We start from the raw sequence: 13,884 nt of genomic DNA on the forward strand, positions 1-13,884 counted from the left end.
ATAGGTTCATTGTTGTCTAACAACATGATATCTAAGACAGGATTACCATACCACTCAGGAGTAGTACATGTCCTTGTCGACCTACGAGGTTCGATAGCAACTTGATCCGAAGCTTCATGATTACTATCATTAACTTCCTCTTCAACAGACGTAGGCGCCACAGAAAACATCTTTCTGTGTTGCATCACTCTCTGGTTGAAGTAAAGGTTCGACAACCTCATCAAGTTCTATCTTCCTCCCACTCAATTCTTTCGAGAGAAACTCCTTCTCGAGAAAGGACACGTTCTTAGCGACAAACAATTTGCCCTCGGATCTGAGATAGAAGGTATACCCAACTGTCACCCTTGGGTATCCTATGAAGATGTGTTCGTCCGCTTTGGGTTCGAGCTTCTCCGGCTGAAGCCCTAAGCATCGCATCCCCAAACATTAAGAAACGACAACTTTGGTTTATTGCCAAACCAATGTTCATATGACGTCGTCTCAACTGACTTAGATGGTGTCCTATCTAAAGTGAATGCAGCTGTCTCTAACGCATAACCTCAAAATGAAAACGGTAGATTGGTAAGAGACATCATAGATCGCACCATATCTCATAGTGTTCGATTACGATGTCCGGACACACCATTACCTTGTGGTGTTCCAGGTGGCTTCAACTGTGAAACAATTCCACAATGTCTTAAGTGATTGCCAAACTCATAACTCAGAAAATCCCCTTTTGATGAGATCGTAGGAACATGATCTTATTGTTATGATGATTCTTAACTTCACTCTGAAATCGCTTGAACTTTTCAAACGTTTCAGACTTGTGCTTCATTAAGTAAATATATCTATATCTACTCAAATCGTCAGTGAAGATGAGAAAATAGCGATATCCACCGCACGCTTCAATTCTTATTGGATCACACGCATCAGCATGTATGATTTCCAACAAGTCACTTGCCCGTTTCATTGTACCTAAAAACGGGGTCTTAGTCATCCTGCCCACGAGGCATGGCTCGCATGTGTCAAGCGATTCAAAATCAAGTGACTCCAAACATCCATCGACATGGAGTTTCTTCATGCATCTTACGCCAATATGACCTAAGCGGCAGTGCCCCAAGAAAGTGGTACTATCGTTATTAACTCTACATCTTTTGGCGTGAACATGTGTATTACTACGACCGAGATTCAATGAACCATTTATATAGGGTGCATGACCATGAAAGGTATTATTCATGTAAATAGGATAACCATTATTCTCTAACTTACATGAATAACTGTATTGCAATGAACATGATCTAATCATATTCATGCTCAACGTAGACACCTGATAACATTTATCTAGGTTCAATACTAATCCCGAAGGCAGATGGAGCGTGCGATGGTGATCTCATCAACTTTGGAAACACTTCCAACACACATCGTCACCTCGCCCTTAGTCAGTCTCCGTTTAGTCCGTAGCTTTTGCTTCAAGTCACCAATAATAGTAACTGAACCGGTATCCAATACCCAGGTGCTACCAGGAGTACTAGTGAGGTACACATTAATAACACGTATATACTTTGAAGTTGTCGGCCTTCTAATCTACCATGCATTTGGGGTAATTCCGCTACCAGTGACCGTTCCCCTTACAATAGAAGCATTTAGTCTCGGGTTTGGGTTCAACCTTGGGTTCCTTCACTGGAGTGGCAACTGGTTTGCCATCCATGAAGTTTCCCTTCTAGCCCTTGCCCTTCTTGAAACCAGCTCCTTCTTGATTTCTACCTTTTGCGGTTTTAAGCACCGCGAACAGCTCCGGGATCAACCCCATCCTTGCATGTCATAGTTCATCATGAAGATCTAGTAGCTTAGTGATAGTGGCTAGAGAACTCTATCAATCACTATCTTATCTGAAAGTTTAACTCCCACTTGATTTAAGTGATTGTCGCACCCAGACATTCTGAGCACATGCTCACTAGCTGAGCTATTCTCCTCCATCTTGTTGGCAAAAGAACTTGTCAGAGGTCTCACACCTCTCAACACGGGCATGAGCTTGAAATCTCAATTTCAGCTCTTGGAACATCTCATATGTTCTATGGCGTTCAAAACGTCATTAGAATCCCGATTCTAAGCCGTGAAGTATGGTGCACTAAACTATCAAGTAGTCATCAAGATGTGTCTGTCAGGTGTTCACAACATCCACAGACGACGTTGTAGGGATTTGCACATCGAGCGGTGCATCAAAGACGTAAGCCTTCTGTGTAGCAGTGAGGACACTCCTCGGACTACGGACCCAGTCCGCATCATTGCTTACAATATCTTTTAACTTAATCTTTCTCTAGGAACGTATTGAAACAGGGAGCTACAACGTGAGCTATTTATCTACAACATATTTGCAAAGACAATTTAGACTATGTTCATGATAATTGAGTTCATCTAATCAAATTATTTAATGAACTCCCACTCAGATAGACATCCCTCTAGTCATCTAAGTGAAACATGATTTGAATCGACTAGGCCGTGTCCGATCATCACGTGAGACGGACTAGTCATCAACGGTGAACATCTCATGTTGATCGTATCTTCTATACGACTCATGTTCGACCTTTCGGTCTTCCGTGTTCCGAGGCCATGTATGTACATGCTAGGCTCGTCAAGTCAACCTAAGTGTTTCACATGTGTCCTGAGGCCATGTCTGTACATGCTAGTCTTGTCAACACCCATTGTATTCGAACGTTAGAATCTATCACACCCGATCATCACGTGGTGCTTCGAAACAACGAACCTTCGCAACGGTGCACAGTTAGGGGGAACACTTTCTTGAAATTTTAGTGAGGGATCATCTTATTTAAGCTACCGTCGTTCTAAGCAAATAAGATGTAAAACATGATAAACATCACATGCAATCAAATAGTGACATGATACGGCCAATATCATTTGCTCCTTTTGATCTCCATCTTCGGGGCTCCATGATCATCGTTGTCACCGGCATGACACCATGATCTCCATCATCATGATCTCCATCATCGTGTCTTCTTGAAGTTGTCTCGTCATCTATTACTTCTACTACTATGGCTAACGCTTTAGCAATAAAGTAAAGTAATTACATGACGTTTAAGTTGACACGCAGGTCATAAATAAATTAAGACAACTCCTATGGCTCCTGCCGGTTGTCATACTCATCGACATGCAAGTCATGATTCCTATTACAAGAACATGATCAATCTCATACATCACATATATCATTCATCACATCCTTTTGGCCATATCACATCACACGGCATATGCTGCAAAAACAAGTTAGACGTCCTCTAATTGTTGTTGCAAGTTTTTACGTGGCTGCTATAGGTTTCTAGCAAGAACGTTTCTTACCTACGCGAAAACCATAACGTGATATGACAATTTCTATTTACCCTTCATAAGGACCCTTTTCATCGAATCCGATCCGACTAAAGTGGGAGAGACATACACCCGCTAGCCACCTTATGCAACTAGTGCATGTTAGTCGGTGGAACCAGTCTCACGTAAGCGTACGTGTAAGGTCGGTCCGGGCCGCTTCATCCCACGATGTCGCCGAATCAAGATAAGACTAGTAACGGCAAGCAAATTGACAAAATCGACGTCCACAACAACTTGTGTTCTACTCATACATAGAAACTACGCATAGACCTAGCTCATGATGCCACTGTTGGGGATCGTAGCAGAAATTTGAAATTTTCTACGCATCACCAAGATCAATCTATGGAGTAATCTAGCAACGAGGGGAAGGGGAGTGCATCTACATACCCTTGTAGATCGCTAAGCGGAAGCGTTGCAAGAACGCGGATGAAGGAGTCATACTCGAAGCGATTCAGATCGCGGTTGATTCCGATCTAAGCGCCGAACCACGGCGCCTCCGCGTTCAACACACGTGCAGCCCGGTGACGTCTCCTACGCCTTGATCCAGCAAGGGGAGAAGGAGAGGTTGGGGAAGACTCCGTCCAGCAGCAACACGACGGCGTGGTGGTGGTGGAGGAGTGCAGAACTCCAGCAGGGCTTTGCCAAGCACTACGAGAGACGAGGAGGGAGAGAGGTAGGGTTGCGCCAAGAGGGAGATGATCTCGCGTGTGTTGCAGCCCCCAATACCTCAAGTATATATAGGGGAAGGGGAGGGGCTGCGCCCCCATCTAGGGTTCCCTCCCTAGGGGCGGCGGCAGCCCCAAAACCCATCTAGGGTTGCGGCCAAGGGGGGATAGAGGGGGGCGCACCTAGGGTGGGCCTTAAGGCCCATCTGAACCTAGGGTTTGCCTCCTCCCACTCTTCCTTGCGCCTTGGGCCTTAGTGGGAGGCGCCCCAGCCCACCTAGGGGCTGCTCCCTTCCCACTATTGGCCTGTGTAGGCCTTCGGGGCTGGTGGCCCCACCTGGTGGACCCCCGGACCCCTCCGGTGGTCCCGGTATACTACCGGTGATGCCCGGAACACTTCCGCTGGCCAAAACCATACTTTCTATATATCAATCTTTACCTTCGGACCATTCCGGAACTCCTCGTGATGTCCGAGATCTCATCTGGGACTCTGAACAACATTCGGTAACCATGTATATCTATTCCCTATAACCCTAGCGTCATCGAACCTTAAGTGTGTAGACCCTACGGGTTCGGGAGTCATGCAGACATGGCCGAGCAACTCTCCGGTCAATAACCAACAGCGGGATCTGGATACCCATGTTGGCTCCCACATGTTCCACGATGATCTCATCGGATGAACCACGATGTCGAGGATTCAATCATTCCCGTATTCAATTCCCTTTGTCCAGCGGTATTGTACTTGCCCGAGATTCGATCGTCAATATCCCGATACCTTGTTCAATCTCGTTACCAGCAAGTCTCTTTACTCGTTCCGTAACACATCATCCCGTGATCAACTCCTTGGTCACATTGTGCACATTATGATGATGTCCTACCGAGTGGGCCCAGAGATACCTCTCCGTTACACGGAGTGACAAATCCCAGTCTCGATTCGTGCCAACCCAACAGACACTTTCGGAGATACCTGTAGCGAACCTTTATAGCCACCCAGTTACGTTGTGACGTTTGGCACACCCAAAGCACTCCTACGGTATCCGTGAGTTGCACGATCTCATGGTCTAAGGAAATGATACTTGACATTAGAAAAGCTTTAGCAAACGAACTACACGATCTTGTGCTAGGCTTAGGATTGGGTCTTGTCCATCACATCATTCTCCTAATGATTTGATCCCGTTATCAACGACATCCAATGTCCATGGTCAGGAAACCGTAACCATCTATTGATCAACGAGCTAGTCAACTAGAGGCTTACTAGGGACATGGTGTTGTCTATGTATCCACACATGTATCTGAGTTTCCTATCAATACAATTCTAGCATGGATAATAAACAATTATCATGAACAAGTAAATATAATAATTACCAATTTATTATTGCCTCTAGGGCATATTTCCAACATACGTATTCCCATAACTCTCCGATACTCCGAAATATACCTGAATCACTCGGAACCTTTCCGATGTCCGAATATAGTCGTCCAATTTATCGATCTTGACGTCTCGACCATTTCGAGACTCCTCGTCATGTCCCCGATCTCATCCGGGACTCCGAACTCCTTCGGTACATCAAAACTCATAAACTCATAATATAACTATCATCGAAACCTTAAGCGTGCGGACCCTACGGGTTTGAGAACAATGTAGACATGACCGAGACACGTCTCCAGTCAATAACCAATGGCGGAACCTAGATGCTCATATTGGCTCCCACATATTCTACGAAGATCTTTATCGGTCAGACGGCATAACAACATACGTTGTTCCCTTTGTCATCGGTATGTTACTTGCCCGAGATTCGATCATCGGTATCTCAATACCTAGTTCAATCTCGTTACCGGCAAGTCTCTTTACTCGTTCCGTAATACATCATCCTACAACTAACTCATTAGTTGCAATGCTTGCAAGGCTTAAGTGATGTGCATTATCGAGAGGGCCCATAGATACCTCTCCGACAATCGGAGTGACAAATCCTAATCTCGAAATACGCCAACCCAACAAGTACCTTCGGAGACACCTGTAGAGCACCTTTATAATCACCCAGTTACGTTGTGACGTTTGGTGGCACACAAAGTGTTCCTCCAGTAAACGGGAGTTGCATAATCTCATAGTCATAGGAACATGTATAAGTCATGAAGAAAGCAATGGCAACAAACTAAACGATCAAGTGCTATGCTAACGGAATGGGTCAAGTTAATCACATCATTCTCCTAATGATGTGATCCCGTTAATCAAATGACAACTCATGTCTATGGTTAGGAAACATAACCATCTTTGATCAACGAGCTAGTCAAGTAGAGGCATACTAGTGACACTCTGTTTGTCTATGTATTCACACATGTATTATATTTCCGGTTAATACAATTCTAGCATGAATAATAAACATTTATCATGATATAAGGAAATAAATAATAGATTTATTTTTGCCTCTAGGGCATATTTCCTTCATCATATATATTCAACCCTATCCACACTTCAGAGGAACCTCAATTCGCACTCCACTCCCATAGTACCGAAACTACTCTCCGGCAAACTCCAGCGTACTCCTTCATGGCAGGCACTGGATCCGACCACGAGATGTTCGAATCCGAGGACTGGGACCTCATCCCTCGCATTCCCGAGGAGTAGATGGATGCCCGCGCTGCTCTCTGGCGCCCCCGGGAGGAGTGCACCTGCCCATGATCTTCATCGGTCCGGCGGGAATCCATTGCCTCTGCTAAAATGACGCGAGGATCCATCGAGGCCAGTGGATTACGACACGTGATCGCCGCCTCGGCGGAAGCGGTGACCACCGCATGGCAAAGCAACCCTGATGTGCCAACGAAATCATTTATGTAAAATAGAGGCCATATCTGCCTCAATGGTTCACGCGAAAAGGGAGTGGGGCGACTTTGGCAGCCCGCATGGTGAAATTGCATGCCGACATGGGCAGGAGGAGGAAACCCTCCATGCCCGCATCGGCGAGAAGTGGTGAAGGAGGGCAGTCCATGCCGTGGCAAAAGAAAGAAGGCAAGGGCATATACAAGGGCGACTATGGAGAACTTTTTCCATTATAGTTTCATTGTAGTTAGGTACATGCCAATTTTTGGTAGTTTGATGATATGTGTTTAGCTACTTATGTTTAACGTTGCATCAGACTAACATGAATTCGGCGATTTTTTATGGATCCGGTTGTAGACGCGTACTTTCAATGTATGTTCAGTCACTGTTCGTCGACGCATTCACGAGACATATAGAGGCCGGATTAGACAACTCTGTTGTAGATGCTCTTGCTAGCCACGTTTGCATGTCTCATTAGAGCATCTACAGCCGGACTTGGCAAATTCGCCCCCTCAGACGACCACAGACGCGCCCGGGCACGCCCGAATCCGGACTCTCAAATCCATGCAAATACATGCACGTCAATCATGCAACACAATGTCTCACGTAAATAGCTAGTGTTCGTATCAAGCATACATAGCGCTTACATAAAATTTATTTGAAGTGGCAAACTCCAACATTGCCTCCTTGATTATCATTGTGGATCCATATGTGCTCCACAAGATCATTGAGTAGCTGCGTGTGCACCTGCTGATCTTGAAGATTCTGATGCATCTGCAGAAAGTTCATAAAATGATCCGCATCTTAATCTTTCGGGATTTCAACCTGTTCTCCGGGTGCTTCGAAATCATGGGTTTGAGCTACACCATCACCCTCATCCTCGACAATTATATTGTGCAGAATAACACAACATGTCATCAGGTGCCACAAAGTTTCTGATTCCCACATCATTACAGCGCTTCGTACAATTCCCCAATGAGCCTGAAGCACACGAAATGCCCTTTTCACGTCCTTCCTAGCCGCTTCCTGCATTGTTGCAAAGTGGCTCTGTTTATTGCCACACAGCTCGGATATGGTCTTCACAAACGCCGCCCACTGAGGATAGATACCATCGACAAGATAGCACCCCATGTTGTAGCCCCGGCCGTTGACGGTGTAGTTGCACGGCGGTGATTCCCCATTGCAAAGCCTCCTGGACACTGAAGATCTTTGAAGCACGTTGATGTCGTTGTGAGAACCGGGCATTACAAAAAAAGCATGCCAAATCCATAAGTCATGTGATGCCACCGCTTCTAGTATGATGGTGGCCTCTCTGTGACCTTGATACATTCCCGCAGACCTTTGGGGCAATTTTTCTATTGCCAATGGATGCAATCAATTGATCCGAGCATTCCTGGAAACCCCCTTGCCTCTCCAATAGCCAACAGCTTCCCTGTGTCCTACACATTTGGTTCTCAGAGATACTCCGGTCCAAACACCTCAACCACGGCGCGGGCAAATTTGACAGTAGTCTTCAGGCACGCGCTCTCCCCCATCTTGACCATCTCACAAACGACGTCTACAACAGTACCATGTGCAAGCATCCTCAGAGTAGCCGTGCACTTCTGCTTGGCCGAGAAAAAGAGTTGGCCGCGGCAATCCCTTCTCAGCTTGAAGTAGTTATCGTGTGCCACCACTCCCTACACAGTGCGCAAAAACAATGGTTTTCGCATGCGAAAACGGCGACGAAATCATGGATCATCCAATAAAGCAGGTGTGAGAGCAAAGTAGTCATTGTGCAGTAGCTTTGCTCCGGACACCCTGTCCCGGTTGATCGCTCTTCTCCCTTTGATTGAGCCCTTGAAGTTGAGAATATGCTCCACTTGTCGGTCCATTTCGTCTTGCATGCTCATGAGCATGATCATGTCCACTTCTTCATCCGAATCCGACGAATTCAAGAACTCATCTTGAATCATTTGATCAAGCTCCGTCGGTCCATACTCCTCGTCCGACGAAGCATCGAAATCCATCATTTACCTAACAAAATTACAATAATTCCGGGCGGTCAATGTGTCGAACACATCAAGCACAAGGCGGAGCCGGAGAGTAGCTGGACATACCACGGTGGCGTCCGGGCCGGCGACGACGTCCCCCGCGGTGAGGACGGGAGCGCTCTTCCGAAGCTGGTGACGGAGAGCCTAGGAACGGCTGCGGAGCAGGCGTGGTGGCAGAGCTGCGAGCTGCACGGCATGAAGGAGGAAGAAGAGAGGAGAGAACAAATGGATCTGACAGCTCGGGGGTGGATTTGGTGCAATTTGGGATGAGGTTGGGCTGTCGGGTCGGACGTGTCGGGCGTGCCTAGACGCCCCATATTTGGCATGTATATAAAGGTGCCGATCAGCCTGGGCATGTGAGGGCTGTTTGAGGGACCCATCTAGGTCAAAAAAATCATGTCCAGTGACTGGACAATCTGCCCAAGTGTATGAGACGGATTTGAGAGGTCTGATTATAGAGGCTCCTGATCCCGTGGGCAGACGCGTGATCGAGTCGGCGGAATAATCAAATGATCGACGTGGTTACTGCTGAAGTAGCTTCGACCCATTAAAAGACAGAGAATTTGCCCTGTTGCTTTTACGGAGAGAAAGACAAAATTATGTTGACTCGACATTTCGACCTCGTCACTAGATTTTTTTTGAGGGAGACGTCGTCACTATAGATTTGACGGAGCACGCGCGGTTGAAGGCGAAGAAAAAACTGAAAGAAAAAAAAATTAAAGTGGAAAACCGAAAGAAAGCTCGTTGGACGTCGCCAGCGTCACCGTCGCTGGACGGGCCGAAGCTGCGGATCTTTTCCTCGGCTTCCCTCGCCGCCGGGCTACCGGCCCCGGCCTCACCACACGCCCCGCGGCGGCCAATGAACTGAACCTGCCCCTTTTCGCCACAGTGCTTCCATTCATTTGCCCCGTCCCACTCCCTTCCCTGATACGGAGTACTACATGCCGTAAGAGGAACTCCAACGCGGCGCTCAAATGAACGCGCGTTTTGTCTGTTTTTTGTTTATTTGGATTGATTGGACAGTTAGACGCGTCCGTTTTTTGATTTGGATTGGCTGATGCGTCCAATGAAAAGCAAATCTATATTTGCCCGCTTCCAAAGAAAAAATCCATTCATTCCTTTTCTAAATATAAGTTTTTTAGAAATTTAAATGGACTACAACATATGAATGTATGTAGACATATTTTAAAGTGTAGATTCATTCATTTTGCTTTGTATGTAGTCACTTATTGAGATATCTACAAAGACTTATATTTAAGAACGGAGGGAGTATATGATAAACACGTGATCGAAATAAACTTAATAAAACATAATTAAACACGGGCAACCGCTGATCAAAGTCCACTAAAACATTAATTAAACAATGAGAAACTCCGACCGCTGCCCTAGGCGTCTGCCTTACCTTTGCCGTCATCGTCGCCAGTGACGTTGATGAAAACGTGAGACGACCCACCCCATCCGAACATGCTTGATAGGCTGCTAGGACATCCTCCTCTGGCGTCTGCAGGCGCCCTCCTTCTCCTCCTCAAGGCATAATGCCTCCTCGTCCCAGTGCGGCTCCTCCTCCCGGCGCATCTGCCACTCGCCGTCGGCCTCCTCCTCGGCAAGCCAATGCACCTTCCAACGCTCAAGGTGGGGCGCCTCCTCCTCTAGCGTCGCGGCGTAGTGGACGGGAGACACGCTCACCCACTTGCGAAACTCGCTCCTCCTTATGCGCTGCTCCGGTGTAAGGAGCTCGCGACATCGACGGCCCTCCTCAGCATGCACCCGCGCCGAGCGCGGCACCGCCAGAATGAGGATCTGGTGCGGGTCCAGATGCCACCCATGCGGCAGGTTGACATCCGGATACTGTAGGGGTCGACGGTACTACCAGTGCCACCGCGCCTGGTGGACCGGTATACACAGCCGCTCCCGCGGTGGCGAGCCGCGTCTAGCCGGTGGAGGAAGAAGCGCACGGAAAGAGCTCGTATCATAGCTGAACCTCCCCTTTCCCTTTCCGCTGAAGAAGCCCATGGTTGGTGGCTGGCTGGTTAGGATTTTTTTGGTCACCGGCGAGGAAGCAAGCGTGGCCAGATATGGACGGGAAGATGAAAGTGGAGAAGGGCGGCCCCACCACACGCTTCCATTAAAAAAGACGGGCACGCGGCCCTTCTACACACTGTCAGTCGGGCCCGAAGTAGGTGTCGTCGTTAAATACGACTGCAGGTGGTTGTTGATCGGCGGACAATGAGGGGACGTGTGGCGCATTCGCTTCCTGTCCGCGCCGACGCATTTGAGTCCTAAATTTGAGGATGAAATGCGTCGGTGCGGACACGAAACAGACGCGTTTTTGATTTAGGTCGGTGTGTTGGGCCTGTGTTTTTTTCCATGACGATTCAAACGGACATGTGTGCGGCTGAAATGAGTCGCGTCCGTTTCGTGTCCAGCCGACACATATAAGGTCCAAATTTAAGCTTGAAATGCCTTGGCACAGACACAAAACAGATGCGTTTTGGGTTTAGGTCGACGCGTTGAGCCGATATTTTTGTCCACGACGATCTAAACAGACATGTGCGGACGAAACGTGTCGCCCTCTTGAAGTTTGCTCTAATGGGCAGGAGTAGGCCCCGTCCCGTTCCGTTCCGTGTAACTTTTGTTCGTACTCTTGTGTGTGTGCTATAAAAACCGCGGCCCTTCAGGCGCAGCAGCCGCGCTCCTCCGTTTACCCACAAGTTGACCCCCATCCGGTCACTGCGACGACGCCCGTCGCCCCGTCCCCGGCCCACGCGCGCCTCTCGTTCCCAGAGCCCGAGGCGGACCACACAACCAAGACGAAGCCAGCGCGCGCGCTGCCGCCCGGCCCGACGCCACCAGCCTACGAGCGAGCCACCGCCATTCCCGGCTCGCAAAACCCAACACCGTCTGACCACCACTCCCCCGTTCGCCGCCAGTGATTCCCCCCGAGCCGTCCGATCTCATGGCCGTCGCGAGGCTGGTGGCCGCGCCATTCCCCCTCGCCGCCGCCCGCGCCCGCGGCCCGCGGGCGCGGCTGCTGTTCGCGCCGCTCTCTGCGCTTCCCCGTCGCGCGGCCGCGCCCGCCATGCGCGTGGCGTCGGACGGCAACGGCGGCGGCCTTGTCCCCGCCCGCCCGGGCCAGGAGGCGGAGGACGCCGCGGCGACGGCGCGGGGCGCGGTGTCGGAGCGCGCGGCGAGGAAGGAGTCGGAGCGGCGGACGTACCTGGTGGCCGCGCTCATGTCCAGCCTCGGCATCACCTCCATGGCCGCCGCCGCCGTCTACTACCGATTCGCCTGGCAAATGGAGGTACCCTTTCCTCCCTTCTCGTCCGGCAGCCCGTATCCATGGCAATTCCCCTTCCAATTTCCGCTCCTTTACCGTCTCGTCCGTTCACACGCCTTTCCTTTCACCGCCAGGGCGGCGAGATTCCGGTGACGGAGATGCTGGGCACCTTGGCACTCTCCGTGGGCGCGGCGGTGAGCACTGACTTTACTTACACGTGACACACGGCGCACCCACCCGCACACTAGCAGCCAGTAGCAGTGAACAGAATTCGTCGTGTCGACGTGCATTTCCGTTGAAAAAGCGAATGGCGCGCGCAGGTGGGGATGGAGTTCTGGGCGCGGTGGGCGCACCGCGCGCTGTGGCACGCGTCGCTGTGGGACATGCACGAGTCGCACCACCTCCCCCGCGACGGGCCCTTCGAGCTCAACGACGTGTTCGCCATCGTCAACGCCGTCCCCGCCATGGCCCTCCTCGCCTTCGGCTTCTTCAACCGCGGCCTCCTCCCCGGCCTGTGCTTCGGCGCCGTGAGTACCCCTCCCCTCCCCTTCACCTATCAACCGGCGTGAAGCCAGAATACGAACAAACTTTGCGCGTATCTCGGCCAGCGCTGACGGGTCGGTGTCCTACAGGGTCTGGGGATCACGCTGTTCGGGATGGCCTACATGTTCGTCCACGACGGCCTGGTGCACCGCCGCTTCCCCGTGGGCCCCATCGAGAACGTGCCCTACTTCCGGCGAGTCGCCGCCGCGCACCAGGTTCGCCCCTCTTGTGCACCCAACCCAACCAACCGTATCCGAGTTTCAGTTCTCAACTCTGACCCTTTTATGCTCTGCAGATCCATCACATGGACAAGTTCGACAGCGTGCCATACGGGCTCTTCCTCGGCCCCAAGGTAAGCAGCAGATCAGCCGCTCTGGTGTCTGGTCTAATGTTGTCGATCCATGGCAGGATTAATTAGCATGGAAACTGGGTTCGATCGGTCGCTCACGGTTGGTGGTTTTGCGACTGCAGGAGCTGGAGGAGGTGGGAGGGACGGAGGAGCTGGAGAAGGAGGTGCAGAGGAGGATCAAGAGGAGGCAGAGATCAGACGCCAGGCAATGAGGATTATTTATATGCCACCGACTTACCCTTTTTCTTTTCTTGTTTCTGATAATACTCGTACTACTCCATATGCCTTGCGATGTGCATGCGGATTTATTTTCTCTTCTTCTGATCGCGGATTAGGATTTGGTGTCGCTAGTTTTAGCAGCGCACTTGTATTAGAAAATGCTGTGCTGGTAGTATTATGTCTAGTGCTAGTAGTAGTACCGTGGCTCTTATTTTTACATCTTTCTGTATCGTGCCGCTGACTGTAGCGAGACAGTACTATAAGTATAAAGTATATTTTTTCTGAGGGGAGACGGTAATATGAGTAGTACGTAGTAGTACATAAGGTTGTGTATTATTGCGTGCCAGCATGAGTGAGTGCGCCATTTAACGGATCCACGTGGGTGGCCCAGACCAGACCAGACCAGACCAGACCAAGACTCGTCCTGGCAGCCGCTGCTGGGGCTCACGGCAGGTAGGAGCATCTCCAACAGGGGCCGGACGCGCCGCGCGCATCGCCTGATTTGTCACGGCGCGCAGCGCTGGCTCCAGCAGCCGCGTTAAAACGTAGTGCGCGCGCCGCTCCAGCAGCGCGCTAAAAATGCAGCGCGCGTGATAATATTTTCGAAAGCATAATAAGATAAA

The 13,884-nt window shown here is 49.9% G+C and overlaps 1 protein-coding gene across 1 annotated transcript; it reads left to right on the forward strand.

Annotated features, from left to right (window-relative positions):
• The first annotated feature begins 11,550 nt into the window (after positions 1 to 11,550).
• Positions 11,551 to 13,546, forward strand: LOC123108286 (beta-carotene 3-hydroxylase, chloroplastic). The gene is made up of 6 exons (XM_044530108.1): positions 11,551 to 12,174; positions 12,285 to 12,344; positions 12,471 to 12,677; positions 12,783 to 12,908; positions 12,989 to 13,045; positions 13,165 to 13,546. Exons 1-6 carry the CDS (start codon positions 11,830 to 11,832, stop codon positions 13,252 to 13,254), a joined length of 885 nt encoding a protein of 294 aa, XP_044386043.1. The 5' UTR covers positions 11,551 to 11,829; the 3' UTR covers positions 13,255 to 13,546.
• The last annotated feature ends 338 nt before the right edge of the window (positions 13,547 to 13,884 follow it).

This window comes from Triticum aestivum, chromosome 5A (genome assembly GCF_018294505.1).
Source record: "Triticum aestivum cultivar Chinese Spring chromosome 5A, IWGSC CS RefSeq v2.1, whole genome shotgun sequence".
NCBI classification, from domain to species: domain Eukaryota; kingdom Viridiplantae; phylum Streptophyta; class Magnoliopsida; order Poales; family Poaceae; genus Triticum; species Triticum aestivum.

Coding starts and splice junctions, on each gene's coding strand:
- LOC123108286 (XM_044530108.1), top strand. CDS start 11,830: ATGGCCGTCGCGAGGCTGGTGGCCGCGCCATTCCCCCTCGCCGCCGCC. Junction 12,175..12,284: donor GATTCGCCTGGCAAATGGAG/GTACCCTTTCCT, acceptor TTTCACCGCCAG/GGCGGCGAGATTCCGGTGAC. Junction 13,046..13,164: donor GGCTCTTCCTCGGCCCCAAG/GTAAGCAGCAGA, acceptor TTGCGACTGCAG/GAGCTGGAGGAGGTGGGAGG.